The sequence below is a fragment of the Aethina tumida genome, chromosome 1 (genome assembly GCF_024364675.1).
Source record: "Aethina tumida isolate Nest 87 chromosome 1, icAetTumi1.1, whole genome shotgun sequence".
NCBI lineage: Eukaryota > Metazoa > Arthropoda > Insecta > Coleoptera > Nitidulidae > Aethina > Aethina tumida.
Window position 1 is genome coordinate 40,029,084 of NC_065435.1, and position 17,152 is coordinate 40,046,235.

At 33.5% G+C, this 17,152-nt stretch overlaps 2 protein-coding genes across 4 annotated transcripts; one reads left to right on the forward strand and one right to left on the reverse strand.

Annotated features, from left to right (window-relative positions):
- Positions 1-367: 367 nt before the first annotated feature.
- LOC109609476 (vacuolar protein sorting-associated protein 52 homolog) lies at positions 368-2,299 on the reverse strand. The gene has a single exon (XM_020026139.1). The coding sequence runs from the start codon at positions 2,297-2,299 to the stop codon at positions 368-370; it is 1,932 nt and encodes a 643-aa protein (XP_019881698.1).
- A 1,414-nt stretch (positions 2,300-3,713) lies between these two features.
- Positions 3,714-16,569, forward strand: LOC109609515 (retinoblastoma-like protein 1). Of its 3 annotated transcripts, XR_007548172.1 has the most exons (13): positions 3,714-3,736; positions 4,638-4,657; positions 5,141-5,592; positions 5,655-5,788; positions 6,583-6,792; positions 6,847-7,325; positions 7,569-7,669; positions 7,973-8,133; positions 8,191-8,774; positions 8,831-8,956; positions 9,010-9,758; positions 9,820-13,143; positions 13,444-15,668. XR_007548172.1 is itself a non-coding variant. In XM_020026179.2 (12 exons), exons 3-12 carry the CDS (start codon positions 5,461-5,463, stop codon positions 9,982-9,984), a joined length of 2,841 nt encoding a protein of 946 aa, XP_019881738.1. In that variant the 5' UTR covers positions 3,714-3,736; positions 4,638-4,657; positions 5,141-5,460; the 3' UTR covers positions 9,985-16,569. The 3 variants fall into 3 exon arrangements, 2 of the variants coding, with proteins under 2 accessions (XP_019881738.1, XP_049823894.1); XM_020026179.2 differs by having other exon boundaries at positions 9,820-16,569; XM_049967937.1 differs by lacking the exon at positions 6,583-6,792 and having other exon boundaries at positions 9,820-16,569.
- The last annotated feature ends 583 nt before the right edge of the window (positions 16,570-17,152 follow it).

Below are 17,152 nucleotides of genomic sequence, written 5' to 3' on the forward strand. Positions count from 1 at the left end.
TTGTTCGACGAATGATTGGAAAGTATCAGAAGCCGTCAGGCGCATGCGCAGTGCTGTTCTATGAACTTATTGAAGTACGCATGCGCCTGATGGTTTCCAATCGTCCTTCGATCAAAGTTAATTATATCAACCATTTTAGGACAATTTAATTTTTCTACTGATAATGATCTATTTTATATAATTTATTGTATTTTACTGATATTGCATTAGTAAGTTTTGCCATATTTAGAATTATAATTATGGTATTGGAATACATGTTTTAATTAAAAAACAATTGTTTTATTTAAATTTGTTTCATCCTTTGAAAGTATAAATAAAATCGTTCTAGCTTATTTAATTTATTTACTTGGCACTTAAAATTTACATGTTAGTTCGAAATAGTTTCTTGGCGTTTAATCTCCGACATGAGTGTTTCAATATCCACTAAAAGCATCTTGGCTGGGTGCGACAGAATCAAATACAATCGTTTGTAATACTGAATCAACTTGGTGAGAACCAGCTTTAGAATTTGTTTGCCGGTACACAAGTTCGTAAACGACACAAGAAGATCCCTTTTAAGGTCGGCAATTGCCGTTTGATATTTCTCATTGAAGTTCTTAGCTTCGGTCTCTGCTCTAGCGCTCAACGATTGTATTTGATCGACAGCGGTTTTCTCCATATAATACTCGAATTTCTCCACGTATTTTATGACGTCCCCGAAGTAACATCGCAACATCTCGCAGGTGTATTGGTTGATTCTTGAGGAAAGTTTACTTCTGAACTCCGCCGCCACGTTTTCTTCGTCATCGATCTTACTCAAAATGGAGTCGTAGTTGTTAATGAAGAACACGAATTTCTTCTTGTGTCCCGAGAAACCTTTAGCGAAGCGAGTTAGGAATATGTCAATTGACTTCACCAGCTCGTTGTATAGTTTAAGACTGGTAACGTCTGAACCTTTCTTGATGGTTAGCAGGGCGGAAATGTAATCAGCAAATCTTTTTACCACAATGTGCACCCCGAAGTCTCCACTAAAAGTGTCTGCGTTTACTTCTTGAATACTGTCGATGTTTTGTCGCATGATCAATGTGAATTGTTTCTTAAGATTAGCATCTAACTGCCGCAAAAAACCGTCCAATACTATAATCGATCGTTCACGACACAACTTATTAAATTGTTGGACCATTTGGTAAGACAACATCAATCCAATCGTGTCGTAACACCTCCCTATGGCTTCGTCCAATTTTACCTGGAGCAATTTCAGGGATGACGAAATTATTTTTATAAACATATCGGACGCTTCCTCATCTTCCAGTAAGAAGAGTTCTTTAAAGTACTGATACTCGTGACTGAACAGGTCGATAAAAGTTTGAACGTGTGACTTAAACATCTGTTCGAAGTACTTAAAGTTCTCTTGAGGACCATCTGAGGTGAGCAGTTCGTTTCTGTTGTTGAGTTTGAAGATACTCGTTGTATTTTCGCCCAGACCGATTAAATCGTTTGCAGTTAAGTTTTCTTCGTACTCACACACGAATTTGGTGAAATGTTTCAAATACAAACTGTCCATAGCGATTATGTACTCCTGTCTTATTTTCATGGCAATACTTTGGTTGTGTTTCTCTATAAAGTGGAAATAATACTTAAACTGTTGTAGTTTACATTTGATGGCTTTGATGTTAGCTTTAGGTACAGATAGTTTTTCGATTTCGGTGTAAATAAACACTTGCAATCTAGCAATTATTAAGCCCGTGATTTCATCCAGCATGTCTCTGAAGTCTTGTCGTATTAGTAGCGCCTCTTCTAACCTATTTTCAAAATCTTCCAGAAGGTTTTGATAATCGTCATCGGTTAGGTCACGGCCCAACAAGTCTGAGATCGGAGTCGACAAATAATTAATCAGCCTACCCAATCGAACTATTGCGTCCTGAATTTCATCATCCTCTTGACTTTCTAATATAGCTTCTTGCTGCATGGCGACGAGGGCCCCCTTCAGCGTTTCCATATGTTCAGAAAATTTTACCATCTTACCATCAATTTGATTAAGTTCCGTATCGGCTACTTTCAGTTGTTCCCTCAGCTCAGATTTTATACCCACCTCGCCCTTCCGTACTTCGACATGACTGATTTGTTCCTGTGTCAAAATCCTAAGGCTGAGCACGGTACTTGTCAATGATCTTCCGTCCGTTCTCGTAGGCTCCGTCGTTGAACAGGAGCAGCTCGGCTCCATTCCTCCTCCATCGGTCTTGCGTGAATTCTCCGTTTCATCAACAGCATCGTTTCCGGGCCCCACTGATGCGCACCCGCTCACATTACTTTCCGTCATTAAAAACTGCCTTTGAATCACTCATTTATCGGATATCATTAGAATTTTGTAGTGAAATAGTCGATCATCGTTCAGAGAAATGTTTATAAACTATACGTTAATTTCTTACATAGTAGACTATGAATTTTTGTTTGCCTTTCACTGAATATCGTCTCTAAGCGACCCATGTTTTTGTTTTTTAAACAACCTATCGTCTAGGCAATATTTTGTTTTTTAAACGTATCCATACCAACCAAATCTTTTGTTTTTGTTTAACCGAGGTTTCTTTAACAACCAAACAACGCTGCATTTCAGTTCACTCCCAGAACTCGAAGGGGTAAGTCGAAATTTTTTATAACTATAAGTAGTGTTAGCTGATTATGAATGATGTATTATAATTTTAAAACGTTTTGATTTTTTAATTAATTCAATAGTGAGATTGAAACTATTACGAATTATTTTACATGAGTCGTAATTGATCATTTTAACTGAGGAATTATTTTATGTGTTTGGTATTTTATATCGACCAAGATGTATCATTTATATATCGATTCTATAGTTTATATCGATAATTTAAATGATATTTCTATTATAAATGATATAATTGAAACGTTTTGATTTTTCGATTAATTAAATGGGAAGTTTGAAACTATTACGAATTATTTTACATGATTCGTAATTGATCATTCTAACTGAGGAATTATTTTATGCGTTTGATATTTTATATCGACCAAGATGTATCATTTATATATCCATTCTATAGTTTATATTGGTAATTTAAATGATATTTCTGTTATAAATTATACAACTGAAACGTTTTGATTTTTCGATTAATTACTTGGGGAGTTTGAAACAATTTCAAATTATTTTATGTGTTTGAAATTTTATATCGACCAAGAGGTATCATTCATATATCGATTATATAGTTTATATCGAAAATTTAAATGATATTTCTATTATGAATGATATAATTGAATTGTTTTGAATTTTCGATTAATTAAATGGGGAGTTTTATACAATTTCGAATTATTTTTTATCATTCGTAATTGATCATTTTAACCGAGGAATCATTTTACGTTGGGTATCGACCAAGATTATATCATCATATCAATTATATCGTTTATATTCGATATAAATTACAAGGAAAGTGAAATTTGGCACACATTTTAATTTTAATGTTTTTCTATCAACGAAATATAATATCACTATTATGTTTTTCTTTAATCGATTAGTCTCGGAATATATTTTAGTTTTTAATGTATCCATATCCACCAAATATTTTGTTTAATAAACAAATAAACAAATTCACCTGGCATACTAAGAGAATCTTAAAAGTTATTCAATTTTTATTTTGTTTTATCAACGTTTCTTTAACAACCAAATATTTTATTTCATAAACAAGCAGCAGTACATAATTCTGTGCACATCTATTTCAGTTCGCTCCCGACCCCCGAAATGGTAAGTCAAAATTTTTTATGTTATTAGTGTTAGTTGATTATGAATGATAGTTGAAACGTTTGGATCTTTTGTGAGACTCAAACACGAATGATTTCATTTGATTCAGTCCCCACATTGCTCCGTGATGGGGAGACTTTTACTGTCTCTGTCTTGCATCGTGTGTCTTTCAAGATTCAAACGGAGTAAACGCTTCTCAATCGGTATAGTTTCTATTGGCCAAGAGTAAGTTATCAATTCCAATGGTATTATATTGATTGTATCATTCATATAATTTAAAATACATTTCTTGTTATATGATTTCATTCGATCGTCTGTATTATATGCAGACTGAAATTTGGTACAATATTTTTAATTTATTGTCCCCATTCATCAATTTCATTTCAATTTTTTATTGTCCCTATCAACCAAATATTTTGTTTAATAAACAAATAAACAAAATCGTGTATGTTGGAATATTCCGATTTTCAATTTTTTGTTGTCCCTAGCAATCAAATATTTTGTTTAATAAACAAATAAATAAAATCGTGTATGTTGGAATATTCTGATTTTCAATTTTTTGTTGTCCCTAGCAACCAAATATTTTGTTTAATAAATAAATAAACAAAATCGTGTATGTTGGAATATTCTGATTTTCAATTTTTAGTTGTCCCTAGCAATCAAATATTTTGTTTAATAAACAAATAAATAAAATCGTGTATGTTGGAATATTCTGTTTTTCAATTTTTTATTGTCCCTAGCAACCAAATTTTGTTTAATAAACAAATAAACAAATTCATCTGGCACTCTAACAAAAGCTTAAAAATTATTCAATTTTTTTTGTTTAACCGAGGTTTCTTTAACAACGAAATAATATTTTATTTCATAAACAAACTGTACTCAATGTTGTTCACATCTATTTCAGGTCGCCTTACATCCAAACTGGTAAGTCAGTTATAACATATTAGTAATTTAGTAGTTATGTCTATATGAAATGAAATGGTTCGATCTTTTAATTTAATCAATAGGTTTTAATCAAACTATTAAATAAACTTTGTGCATACGAGGGGACATAAACTTTAGACCGCCCCTCGTATAAGTAACAAAGCTTGTTCAGTAATTTGATCATAACTTATTTTTTAAATGAAAACTGAAACACAGTTCATTTAACATAAAGACATTGAATTAAGTGTCGACTTAAAGTAAACATGAATTGCAATTGAAATTTACAAAACAAATCGTAACATACCTGTGCGAAACGTTTACGGAACGTTCCCGCCAAAATAGGCGGGAACAATTTATACCATTGTCCAAAATACAATGCCTCCGACCAAATAATTGCAATTTAATGAATTTTAAATAACTACAACATCAGTACAACATATACGAGACATTTTAATTTTAAGATAACATCTGAAATTTTTCCAGGACGTTGACGTCCGCGGTTCTAGGTTAGCTCTGTACGCGTAACAGCAGCGCGTAAAGCCCGCACAAAAAAAAGTACCGCGTAAACCGTGGTATGCGTAGTGGCCGGATTTGAATTTGCTTTCGGGGGGCGAATTATTTTTGGCGCCTTTTCGATAACCCGGGAAAAGTGGTGCGTGGTGCCTGGATATCGTGGTGGTGTGCCAGTCTCCCGCCTTCAATCTGGGTGTTGTCATGCAATAGGCGACACGACGTGACCACGGACATCTGTTTGTTATTGTTTTCGGGGCCCGGTGGATTTGCGTGCTCGCCCACAAGTTAGAATGGTGCTTCTGCCCGAAAGTGAATTAAGGACGAAGCATAGGGATTTGTGCGGGCTCCTCAATCTCGAGGACGATATCGTCGATGCGTCCTGGGAGAAGTTTCAGAAAATTTACAAGAACTATGCGCTGGAGGTTTGCATTCACTCCTTTCAGTCACATAGATGTGTGGTTTTACATTTTGTTTTTCTATTAAGGGGGATGTCACACAGTGGCTTGGATTTGCAATATTCGAGGTGTGCCAGTCTGCTGAGACACAAACAGTTGACCAGGCCGTAATGAAAGGGAGCTGTGTCAGTTTCACTAGTCTTTTGCGACACAGTAATTTGAGGTGAGTACCAATTTTAATTTGTCATTTAATTTTTACACACAACACAACTAGTTCAACACATTCTTTGTTCTTCGATGTTCATATTTAGTTTTTCATCTCTAGTATAGCTACAGCTACATAGCTATAGCTAAGTAGCTAAAACAGTAATTTTTTTTTCACTTAAATATTAATATAAACATTAAATATTTTTAAAATTCTCTTAAAACAATCTTGATTTAATATTCAAATTCACAAAGACATCTTGACTATTACAGTGCACCTTACTTTTAATTTTAAATTTAATATTTATATTTATTTTTATATCAATTCACTTAATTTTCCGTTGAGCTGTGGAATATAATGCTTAATTAAATCTATTTTTAAAACGCCCTTGTAATTTCCTGTTTTAAATTACTAACAATTACAATTGATGTATTTCCAGTACATTATAGAATAAAAATAAAAATGACAAATTAAAAGCTTAGTAATAGAAAAAGATGTAAATGTAGTTTCAAAAAATTTATATTATTTTATTATATTTTTTTTTTTGCTTATATAATATCAGTTAAACGAATTTATGAGTATTTTTTTAAAGCAAATTTGGTTTTCTTTGATTTGTTATCATATAGTTTTTACAATTTGAAGTTAAACGAATTTATGAGTATTTTTTTAAAGCAAATTTGGTTTTCTTTGATTTGTTATCATATAGTTTTTACAATTTGAAACAAAGAATGTATATAAAGAGGTAGTCATTTATTTAAAACCCCTCCTAAGCTAGTACAAGATAAAAATGACAATAATTGTTTGTTTTATAGCTTTGTTCAATTTTTTTCCAACATTTACAAATGGATGGAAATGGCACGGTTGGGAGATGAGTTCCAACAAAAAGTAAAACACCTCAAGAATACGTTCACAGTCGCCTACAACACATTCAACGAGTACCAACAAAAATACAACCGGATATTCGTGACGCCCGACCCCCAAGAACTGGAACAAAACAAACAACACAGAAACCGAAAACAAAAGTACTTACACCACTTCAAATTAAAACAAAGTAATCTAACCGAATTAATTTCCAGGCCACTGCTATGTTCGAGCGCCAAAATCTTCGAGTTCACCTGGAACCTGTTCAACACGTTAAAGATGGAAGAACCGAATTACAGCAGCGACCTGACCAAATCGTACCACATAATGTACTCGTGCCTGGACTTCGCGTTCAGGAACGCCTACCAGGCGGACAGACGGGACATCCTGAAGGCCGAGTTCGTCGGAGTGGCCGAAGACTGCAACAAAACTGGCATGCAGCCGACGGAGCCGCCCTGCATCATCAAGCACCTGTGCAGGTGCGAGAACTCGCTGACGGATGCCATGCACATAAAGACGTACAAGTTTCGGGAGCTGATGATGCAGCTGATCGACAAGGACGTGTTGCATGGGATCGATAATTTCGTTGGCGCCTTCGATCCCAGCGTGTTCGAGGTGAACGCGAAGAACATATCGAAGGCCTACGAGATGCAGCTGTCGACTAAATGTTGTTTCGATGAGAGAATATTCCTTGGTATGTATATTTTTTTATATGATCCCTTTTAAGTACACAAGTCTATTAACTGAGTGAAATATACCAATATGATCAAAGGTTGGTGTATGAAACCTGGATTATTTTATAGTTTACTTGAAAAAAAATACACAAGATCAATAAATATACATAAAACCTGTTGTTTTCTGTAATTTACAGTTAAAAATACCTCCTTTGATCCCCTATTATATTAATATTGTTTTTTAAATGTATTTTCTTTTCTAGCTGAATACAAAAGGAAACTGTTGGAACAACAGCAACACATAATCACAAAATCTGTACTTTCTGAACATGGTGATATATCAGCTTTGGAGTCTCCAAGAGTGGTAAGTAATTTTTTGTTTAAAATTCTTGTCAGAGATTCATAAAATTACAGTAAATTAATATTTACTAATTTGTTAAAAATTAAATTGAATTGAAAAAGGAAATGATTTGCTATATTATATTAACAAAAATGTGATCAAAAAAAAATTTAAAATACCGCCTTTTTTAAATGTGTCTCCCTAACCCAAGAAATTGGGTACTTTCCAGTGAGTGTGCTACCAACTGTCAAAATCGGAAAATTCCATTGAAACAATTGGACGCTCTACTTCAATCTATTCTATTTCATTTAAGACTTATTGTTTTAGGCTCCCGCGGGTTTTCAAACGCCCTTGACGGGTCGTAGATTCGTAGGTCCCAAAGATCAAGAGACTGACGATTCAGAAATGACCCACAGTAAATCGTTGCTTCACAACATGCTAAATGGTGTGTCGGCTGCTCCAAGCGACAGGCTTCTGCTGTTGTTCCAGTACGTTGAGTCCTAAACGTGCAATCGTGAATACTTATATCCCCCTCTTTGTTACAGGAACTGTTCGGAAAACCCGAAGGACAAAATCGATGGCGTCGTCAGCGAGTTCCGTCAAATCTTCCTGCGGTCCTACGAACACAGAAAATTGACGCAGGAAGAGGTGACCAGTCGGATTGATATGGGCGTGCGTCTATTCTATAAATTCATAGACAGCATATTGCACCGCGAGAAGACGTTCAACAGGAACGACATATCGGCGATAGTGTCAATGGAGATATTCTACAAATGTACGTTGGTTGGTGCCTTGGAAATTGTGACGTTCGTCTTCGACAACAACAAGAAACTGAACCGGGATTTCCCCTGGATCCTCGACGTTTTCAACGTCAGGCCGTACGACTTCGTTAAAGTAATAGAACTGATAGTCCGAACCATTGACGGACTGTCGAGGCAAATCATCAAGCACTTGACCAGGGTCGAAGAGACAATCTTGGAGAGTCTGGCGTGGACGTCGGACAGTGTGCTGTGGCAGATGATAGAGACGGCCGGGGAAATTCCGAAGTTCAAGGAAACTGCTCGGCCAGAACAAATCACAAGCGACTCAATGGTCACCACTGGAAGTCTACCGATGCAGTCACCGTTAGGTATGTATTTTGTTACTGAGGCCATTAACTCAGTTTTAATTCATTTACTTGTCCAGGAAACAACAGGCAGCACTCAGTAACTGATGTTTTTCAATCTCCCGTCAACAACAACATCAACAGACAACTGTTCCCATCTGTATCTCCAGGCCAATCGTTGCTCCAAAGGCACGCAACACATTTAGGTAATAATTTTATTTATATCACTGTAACCAATGAAATAACTGCGTAACTTCAGTGTTTACGGACCCAACCAGCGGTGAAAACAGACTGATCCCCATCGTCGATTCAGAAAACGAAGAACAACAGAACATAATCTCGTCGCCCTCCGACCACGAGAACCAGAATCAAGTGGTCGAAGTCGTGGTGCCCCCTACACCCAGGAGGACCGGGAGTTTGGCGATTTTCTTCAGGAAATTCTACAATTTGGCCGGGGAACGGCTGGACCATCTCTGCACCAATCTGAAGAAGCAGGACTTGAAAGCCAAAATCTGGACGATATTCGAAGAATCCGTAACAAAACACACACACCTGATGCGCGATCGTCATCTCGATCAGCTGCTGATGTGCGCCGTCTACGTCGTCGCCAAAGTGTGCCAGGAGCACATCATGTTTACGGACGTGATGCGATGCTACCGGACCCAGCCCCAGGCCACCAGCGACATTTACAGAAATGTGCTGCTGGCCCACAAGAGGAGGGAAATAGTGGAAGGTGGCGTGGTCGAGGTGCCGGAAGTCCGTGGCGATCTGATCTCGTTTTATAACAACACATACGTGAACGAGATGAAGGGACTGGCACAGCGGCTGGCGCCGTCCAACCAAAAACCGAACATCATGCTGAGTCCCCTGCCGGTGGTGAAAAGGCAGCCGATGTCGTCCCAGATGCACGTGATCGGCAACGTGTTCGTAAAGCCGTTCGAAAATCCCAATTCCTTCAGCGAGGGAAGTCCCTCGTTCAGTTATATTTTCAACAGAAGTCCCTCAAAGGTAAACGATTAATATTTCATCGACTCGAATTCGTCATGTTTACATTCGGACGTTGTTTCAGGACCTGATGAACATAAATCGTGCAATAAACGGTGTGATAAATGCCAAACGCCTGTTGAGTGAGGACACGGAAATGGATCCGGAGCTGCCCCAAACGAAACGGACAGCTTCCTACAAAAAAATACAGTCCTTGGTGGAAGAAAGGAAAAGCCAAAATTTACAATAGTATAGCGTGCATCTCTCACCATAATTTATTAACTATTTAAGCGGCAGTGCGAATCAAAAGATTGATACAGTTGATATTTGAAAAATAATTGAACAATTGGAACCTGTAAGCTAATTGTGAGGTTCTACGTCAGAAGTCGTTCAAGTACCTCTGATTGAGTACTTCACCATTAGTTTACAGTTTACAATTGTTTCATTGTCTTAGAAATTAAAACTTGAATTCTATTCGATAAATTCACGTAAATAGGCGCAGAATTATCCTCCTCAAATAAACAATCAAATTTTAATTGGAAACCGTTCGTTAAAAAAGTGCAATAGACTTGAAAATTAAGAGTGACATAATAATTTTGTCGATTTCAAACACAATTAGTATATTATGCTAGTATAACATATTTAATAAGATTAATAATTGAAATTAATAATATAGTAATGGGGAAAACTGAAACTTTACTAATTAAAATTCTCAATAATTTTTACTAGTGAATTTGCTTACGTAAATTTTGCATCTACAGGATGATAAAATGGTTGGAGGAACCAGGTTTATTATAATAATGGTCCCAGTTAAGCCTTATAGCATTAAATTTTCATCTTCAACCGTTTTATTATCCTGCAGATTTTCGTGTCTTTAAGATAATGGAATAACTGGGGGCAATAAAGTAATATTGAGGTTTTTGGCTCAAGTTCTCAATTTCAAGAGATGTTGAGTTAAAGACCTTGCTAAAACTTTATTGTTTCCAGATATACCATTGTCTCAAAGGCTATATATTTTTTATCAGGCTAAATAATTTAAAATTAATGGTATTATTTAAATTCTAAAATTAATTATCTCAACAGAAGAAAAACTAAATTACCGGTTTTATATACGTTCGCATAAAATTTTGGACTGCAGAATATTTAGTTCCATTGTCTTGCAGTATCTTCTGTCTTTAAGATAATGGAAGAGCTGGACTCAATAAATTAGTATTGAGGTATTTAGCTCAAGATCCCAATTTCAAAAGATGCTGAGTTAAAGACCTTGCTACAACTTTATTGCTTTCAGCTCTTTCATTGTCTTGAAGGCTATAATTTTTTATCAGATTACATAATTATTTTGAAATTAATGGTATAATTTACATCCTAAAATCAATTATCTCAACAAATCAATGAATGACAGAAGAAAAACTAATTTTCCAGTTTTATATACGTTCGCATAAAATTTTGGACTGCAGAATATTTAGTTCCATTGTCTTGCAGTGTCTTCTGTCTTTAAGATAATGGAAGAGCTGGACTCAATAAATTAGTATTGAGGTATTTAGCTCATGATCCCAATTTCAAAAGATGCTGAGTTAAAGACCTTGCTACAACTTTATTGCTTTCAGCTCTTTCATTGTCTTGAAGGCTATAATTTTTTATCAGATTACATAATTATTTTAAAATTAATGGTATAATTTACATCATAAAATCAATTATTTCAACAAACCAATGACTGACAGAATAATTAAATTTCCAGTTTTATGATATGTCCGCACAAAATTTTGGTTTGCAAAATAGTTCCATCGTTTTGCAGTCTCTCGTGTCTTCAGGATAATGGAATAGCTGGACTCAATAAATTAAGTATTGAGGTATTTAGCTCAAGATCCCAATTTTAAGAGACGTTGAGTTAAAGACCTTGCTACAACTTTATTGCTTTCAGCTATTCCATTGTCTCGAAGGCTATAATATATCATACTACGGTAATTATTTTAAAATTAATGGTCTAATTTAATTCCTAAAAGCAATTATCTCAACAAACCAATGACTGACAGAATAATTAAATTTCCAGTTTTATATGATAGTCCGCACAAATTTTTGGTTTACAAAATAGTGCTATCGTTTTGCAGTCTCTCTCGTGTCTTTAGGATAATGGAATAGTGGGAGGTAATAAAGTAATATTGAGGTCTTTAGCTCATAGTCTCGGTTTCAAGAGACATTGAGTTAAAGATCTTGCTACAACTTTATTGCCTTCTACCATTTCATTGTCTCGAAGGCAATAATATATCATACTACGGTAATTATCTTAAAATTAATGGTCTATTTTAATTCCTAAAATCAATCATCTCAATAAACCAATGACTGACAGAATAATTAAATTTCCAGTTTTATGATAGTCCGCACAAAATTTTGGTTTACAAAATAGTTCCATCGTTTTGCAGTCTCTCGTGTCTTTAGGATAATGGAATAGTGGAAGGTAATAAATTAATATTGAGGGCTCGGTTTCAAGAGACATTGAGTTAAAGATCTTACTACAACTTTATTGCCTTCTACTATTCCATTGTCTCGAAGGCTATAATATATTACGGTAATTATATTAAAATTAATGGTCTAATTTAATTCCTAAAATCAATCATCTCAATAAACCAATGACTGACAGAATAATTAAATTTCCAGTTTTATATGATAGTCCGCACAAAATTTTGGTTTACAAAATAGTTACATCGTTTTGCAGTCTCTCGTGTCTTTAGGATAATGGAATAGTTGGAGGTAATAAAGTAATATTGAGGTCTTTATCTCATGGTCTCTGTTTCCAGAGACATTGAGTTAAAGATCTTGCTACAACTTTATTGCCTTCTACTATTTCATTGTCTCGAAGGCTATAATATATTACGGTAATTATTTTAAAATTAATGGTCTAATTTACTTCCTAAAATCAATTATCTCAATAAACCAATGGCTGACAGAATAATTAAATTTCCAGTTTTATATGATAGTCTGCACAAAATTTTGGTTTACAAAATAGTTCCATTGTTTAGCACTCTCTCGTGTCTTTAGGATAATGGAATAGTGGAAGGTAATAAATTAATATTGAGGTCTCGGTTTCAAGAGACATTGAGTTAAAAATCTTGCTATAACTTTATTGCCTTCTATTATTCCATTGTCTAGAAGGCTATAATATATCATATTACGGTAATTATTTTAAAATTAATGGTCCAATTTAATAAATCTAATAATAATAATAATCTCAATAAACCAATGACTGACAGAATAATTAAATTTCCAGCTTTATATGATATTCCGCACAAAATTTTGGTTTACATAATAGTTCCATCGTTTTGCAGTCTCTCTCGTGTCTTTAGGATAATGGAATAGTGGGAGGTAATAAAGTAATATTGAGGTCTCGGTTTCAAGAGACATTGAGTTAAAGGTCTTGCTACAACTTTATTGCCTTCTACCATTTCATTGTCTCGAAGGCTATAATATATCATATTACGGTAATTATTTTAAAATTAATGGTCTAATTTAATTCCTAAAATAAATTATTTCAATAAACCAATGACTGACAGAATAATTAAATTTCCAGCTTTATATGATATTCCGCACAAAATTTTGGTTTACAAAATAGTTCCATCGTTTTGCAGTCTCTCTCGTGTCTTTAGGATAATGGAATAGTGGGAGGTAATAAAGTAATATTGAGGTCTCGGTTTCAAGAGACATTGAATTAAAGATCTTGCTACAACTTTATTGCCTTCTACCATTTCATTGTCTCGAAGGCTATAATATATCATACTACGGTAATTATTTTAAAATTAATAGTCCAATTTAATTCCTAAAATCAAATATCTCAACAAAAACCAATGTCTGACAGAATAATTAAATTTCCAGTTTTATATGATAGTCCGCACAAAATTTTGGTTTACAAAATAGTTCCATCGTTTTGCAGTCTCTCGTGTCTTTAGGATAATGGAATAGTGGGAGGTAATAAAGTAATATTGAGGTCTTTATCTCATGGTCTCTGTTTCAAGAGACATTGAGTTAAAGATCTTGCTACAACTTTATTGCCTTCTACCATTTCATTGTCTCGAAGGCTATAACTTATCCGATTATATATAATTTTAAAATTAATGGTTTAATTAAAATCCTAAAATCAATTTTCACCAAGCCAACGATTGACAGAAGAAAAACTAAATTTCCAATTTTATATAAAGCGTTCACATAAAGTTTTGATCTGCAGGATGGTTTCGTTACCTTGTTGTTTTCCAAGTCTTTAGGATAATGGAATAGTTGGAGGTAATAAATTAATATTGAGGTCTTTAGTTCATAGTCTGTTTCAAGAGACATTGAGTTAAAGATCTTGCTACAACTTTATTGCCTTCTACTATTTCATTGTCTTAAAGGCCATAATTTATCAGATTATAAATAAAGTAATTATTTTAAAATTAATATAGTATATTTTAAACAATAAAATCAGTTATCAGAACAGCAGGGTATTTTGAGAATTTGAGATAATGGAACGACTCCATGCTGTAAATTAGTATTGAGGTTTTCAACTCGAGGCCTCTGAATCGGTTTTCAGAAACATTGGGTTAAATATCTCGCTACAAGTCTACAGTATCGAGCCGTTCTATTGTCTTAAAAACTATAATTTTGTCAGATTAAGTAATTATTTTTAAAGTTAAATTAAAATTAAATCATAAAATCAATTTACTCAACAAGCTAGTCAACAACGGAATTGTCTTGCAGATTTTCGTGTCTTTAAGATAATGGAACAACACGAACCTGCAAATTAATATTGAGGTTTTCAGCTCGGGGTCTCAGTTTCAGGAGACTTTGGATTGAAGATCTCGCTACAAATTTGCAGTTTCGCGATGCTCCATTGTCTTAAAGACTTATTTTTCAAAATTAATGTAACGACTTTGAATTAATTTGAAATTCTCCATAAATTCTAGCGCCTGCAAGATAATGGAACCAATCTCAGAATTTACAAGGGACTTGTGTTGTTTTTAAGACTAAATTATTAGAGATTTCAGTAGCCATTACATGTAATTTCTTGTCTACAGGACGATGGAACCATTATATTTATAGTGGCATCAGTTAAATTACTTTTACACATTTTATTTCCATCTTGAAGGACTTTTAGTTAACTATTTCATTATAAATATAGTGTTTTTAACCAAAAAAATCAAAATTTACCACTCATTAGTATGCATAAAGTTCTGGGCTTAAATGTCATTAATTTTCTTGAACATTGAAATTAGAATTATTGTATAATTTGAAACCATTTATAAATTCTAGTGGCCGCAAGATAATGGAACAACTGGACCCAGTAAATTAATCGTTCTATCAATCTCAATCTTTCTCCATTAATTTCGAAAAATAAGTAAATTTCAGTTCTGCAAGAGAATGGAATGATCGGAACAACAAAATTAATATTCTCAGTTAAATGTCTCTTAAGCATTTTAATCGACTCTCATTATAAATTGTTTGCAACAGTGTCTTTGAGATAATGGAACAACACGGACCTGCAAATTTATATTGAGGTTTTCAGCTCAAAGTCTCTGTATTAGTTTCCACAGACGTTGAGTTGAACATCTCGCTACAAATTTGCAGTTTCGCGATGTTCCATTATCTTAAAGAATATAATTTTTCAAAATTAATAGTGCTTCGTGTACATAACTTCGGGCCTGGATGCATTAAATTTATAGTGATGTTTTTAAATACTAAAGGAACTTCGAATTCGAAATTGTTGTATAATTTGGCATCACACATAAATTTTAGTGCCTACAAGATAATGGAACATTTTGAACCATTAAATTAACAGTTTTCTTTCAAATTATTGTTATTAAGACTAATTTTTTTACGGTTTCCAATCAAAATTGCCTTGAAATTTAAATTAACTGTTTAATGAGGATATATTCAGCAACTTTAAGAGAAATATACAGTACAAAATTACTGACAAGTGTTATATTAATTAAAATTAATTTTAGAGCGAGCATAAAGTTGATGTGTACAAGATAATGGAACAGCTGGGAGCAATCGATTTATAGTGTGATGCATAAATTGAAAGTGTCTTAAAAATTTTGCTTAAAATCAAAATATCCAAGGGACTTCTAATTTATGCATCTCACTCTAAGTCAAGTGCTTTTAGCTGTTCTGGTGTCTTAAAGACTGTAATTTTCGTCGGTTTCAATCGAAATGACTTTATATTGATTGAAATCAATAGTATAATTTCAAAGTGTAACGTTTGTGGTTTTTGCTTTATATAATTTGTAGAAAATTATAGTTAATTTTAGATTCAGCAATCTTTGGTTATTTTATGTAAATATTGAATTTCCCTTTTTATCAAATATTGTTAAGAGAGAGAGAGGAGAGTTGGATAATTATTTTAATTTATATATATATCGAATTGTATGTAGGTAGCATCAATCATTCAGGGTGTTTCTAAAAATTGTTTTCAAATAGTGATTCATGTATTTTACCCTTTTAGAATTTTAATTGTAAACCAATTTAGTAGGTAGGCTTTTAGTTATTAGTATTGATTGTCATTATGTAAATTAAAGTGTAATTTAAATCATTTCACTATTTACTTTTTAGCGTTTTTTCTTATGGAACGACTGGAAGGCTGTGAAACTAAACCTATGACTACTATGAATTTTCAAAGCCTAGCAGCACCCTGTATTTTTGAAAATTTCAGCAGATTGAAAAAAATTATTAATAAATAATCCATTAATTGATTATTCTTTTTAATATTGTCTTTTTATAAAATAGTAAAGATGTTACATAGAATTTTTGAGGTATTTTTAATACTTATATTTTAATTTGTAATATTATGAATCATAATAAAAATACTTAAGAGATTAAAACATTTTATTATTTACTGTATGAACTCAAAAATGTGCATAGATAAAAATAAATTCAATGCATGAATAACACCTAATGTAATAGTTATTCAAAATTAAATTAGTTCAAAGTAGAAAAATACTTTGAGTATTTTAATTTATGAAATTCTAGCCGGGCCAGAAGTAAAAGTAATCTATAAATAACCAATCCATTAAGTGTTTCGACCAATTGAGATTAGAACAAGAAAATAATTCTTGAAATGCTCATAAAAATGCTTTCAGTACGGAAGTAGCTAAATGCAAAATAACTGGCCGGCATTTCCTAAATCAATTACTTTATTACTGTCGTGACGGCAATATTTACCTGTGTCCATAAATCATCTTGAATGCGACAAGATCTGATAACTTTATCTAATTTGCTTTCCGTTTCCTCTTTTCGATAATTTACGACGGAAGCTCGGAATTCGATAATGAATCATCCGAAATTCCTTTAAGTAGTTTAAATAAATCTATCGGGTATTTCGTATTACACATATCTAACTTACGAACAGTACATTAACACCCACATGCAACAAATGATTGGTCCCTTTCGCAGAC

Excerpts from the sequence above, each read along its gene's own strand:
- LOC109609476 (XM_020026139.1), bottom strand. The coding sequence starts at position 2,299 with ATGACGGAAAGTAATGTGAGCGGGTGCGCATCAGTGGGGCCCGGAAAC.
- LOC109609515 (XM_020026179.2), top strand. The coding sequence starts at position 5,461 with ATGGTGCTTCTGCCCGAAAGTGAATTAAGGACGAAGCATAGGGATTTG. Across the intron at positions 8,134-8,190 it reads AGGCTTCTGCTGTTGTTCCA|GAACTGTTCGGAAAACCCGA; the intron begins GTACGTTGAGTC and ends TCTTTGTTACAG. Across the intron at positions 8,775-8,830 it reads ACCGATGCAGTCACCGTTAG|GAAACAACAGGCAGCACTCA; the intron begins GTATGTATTTTG and ends TTACTTGTCCAG.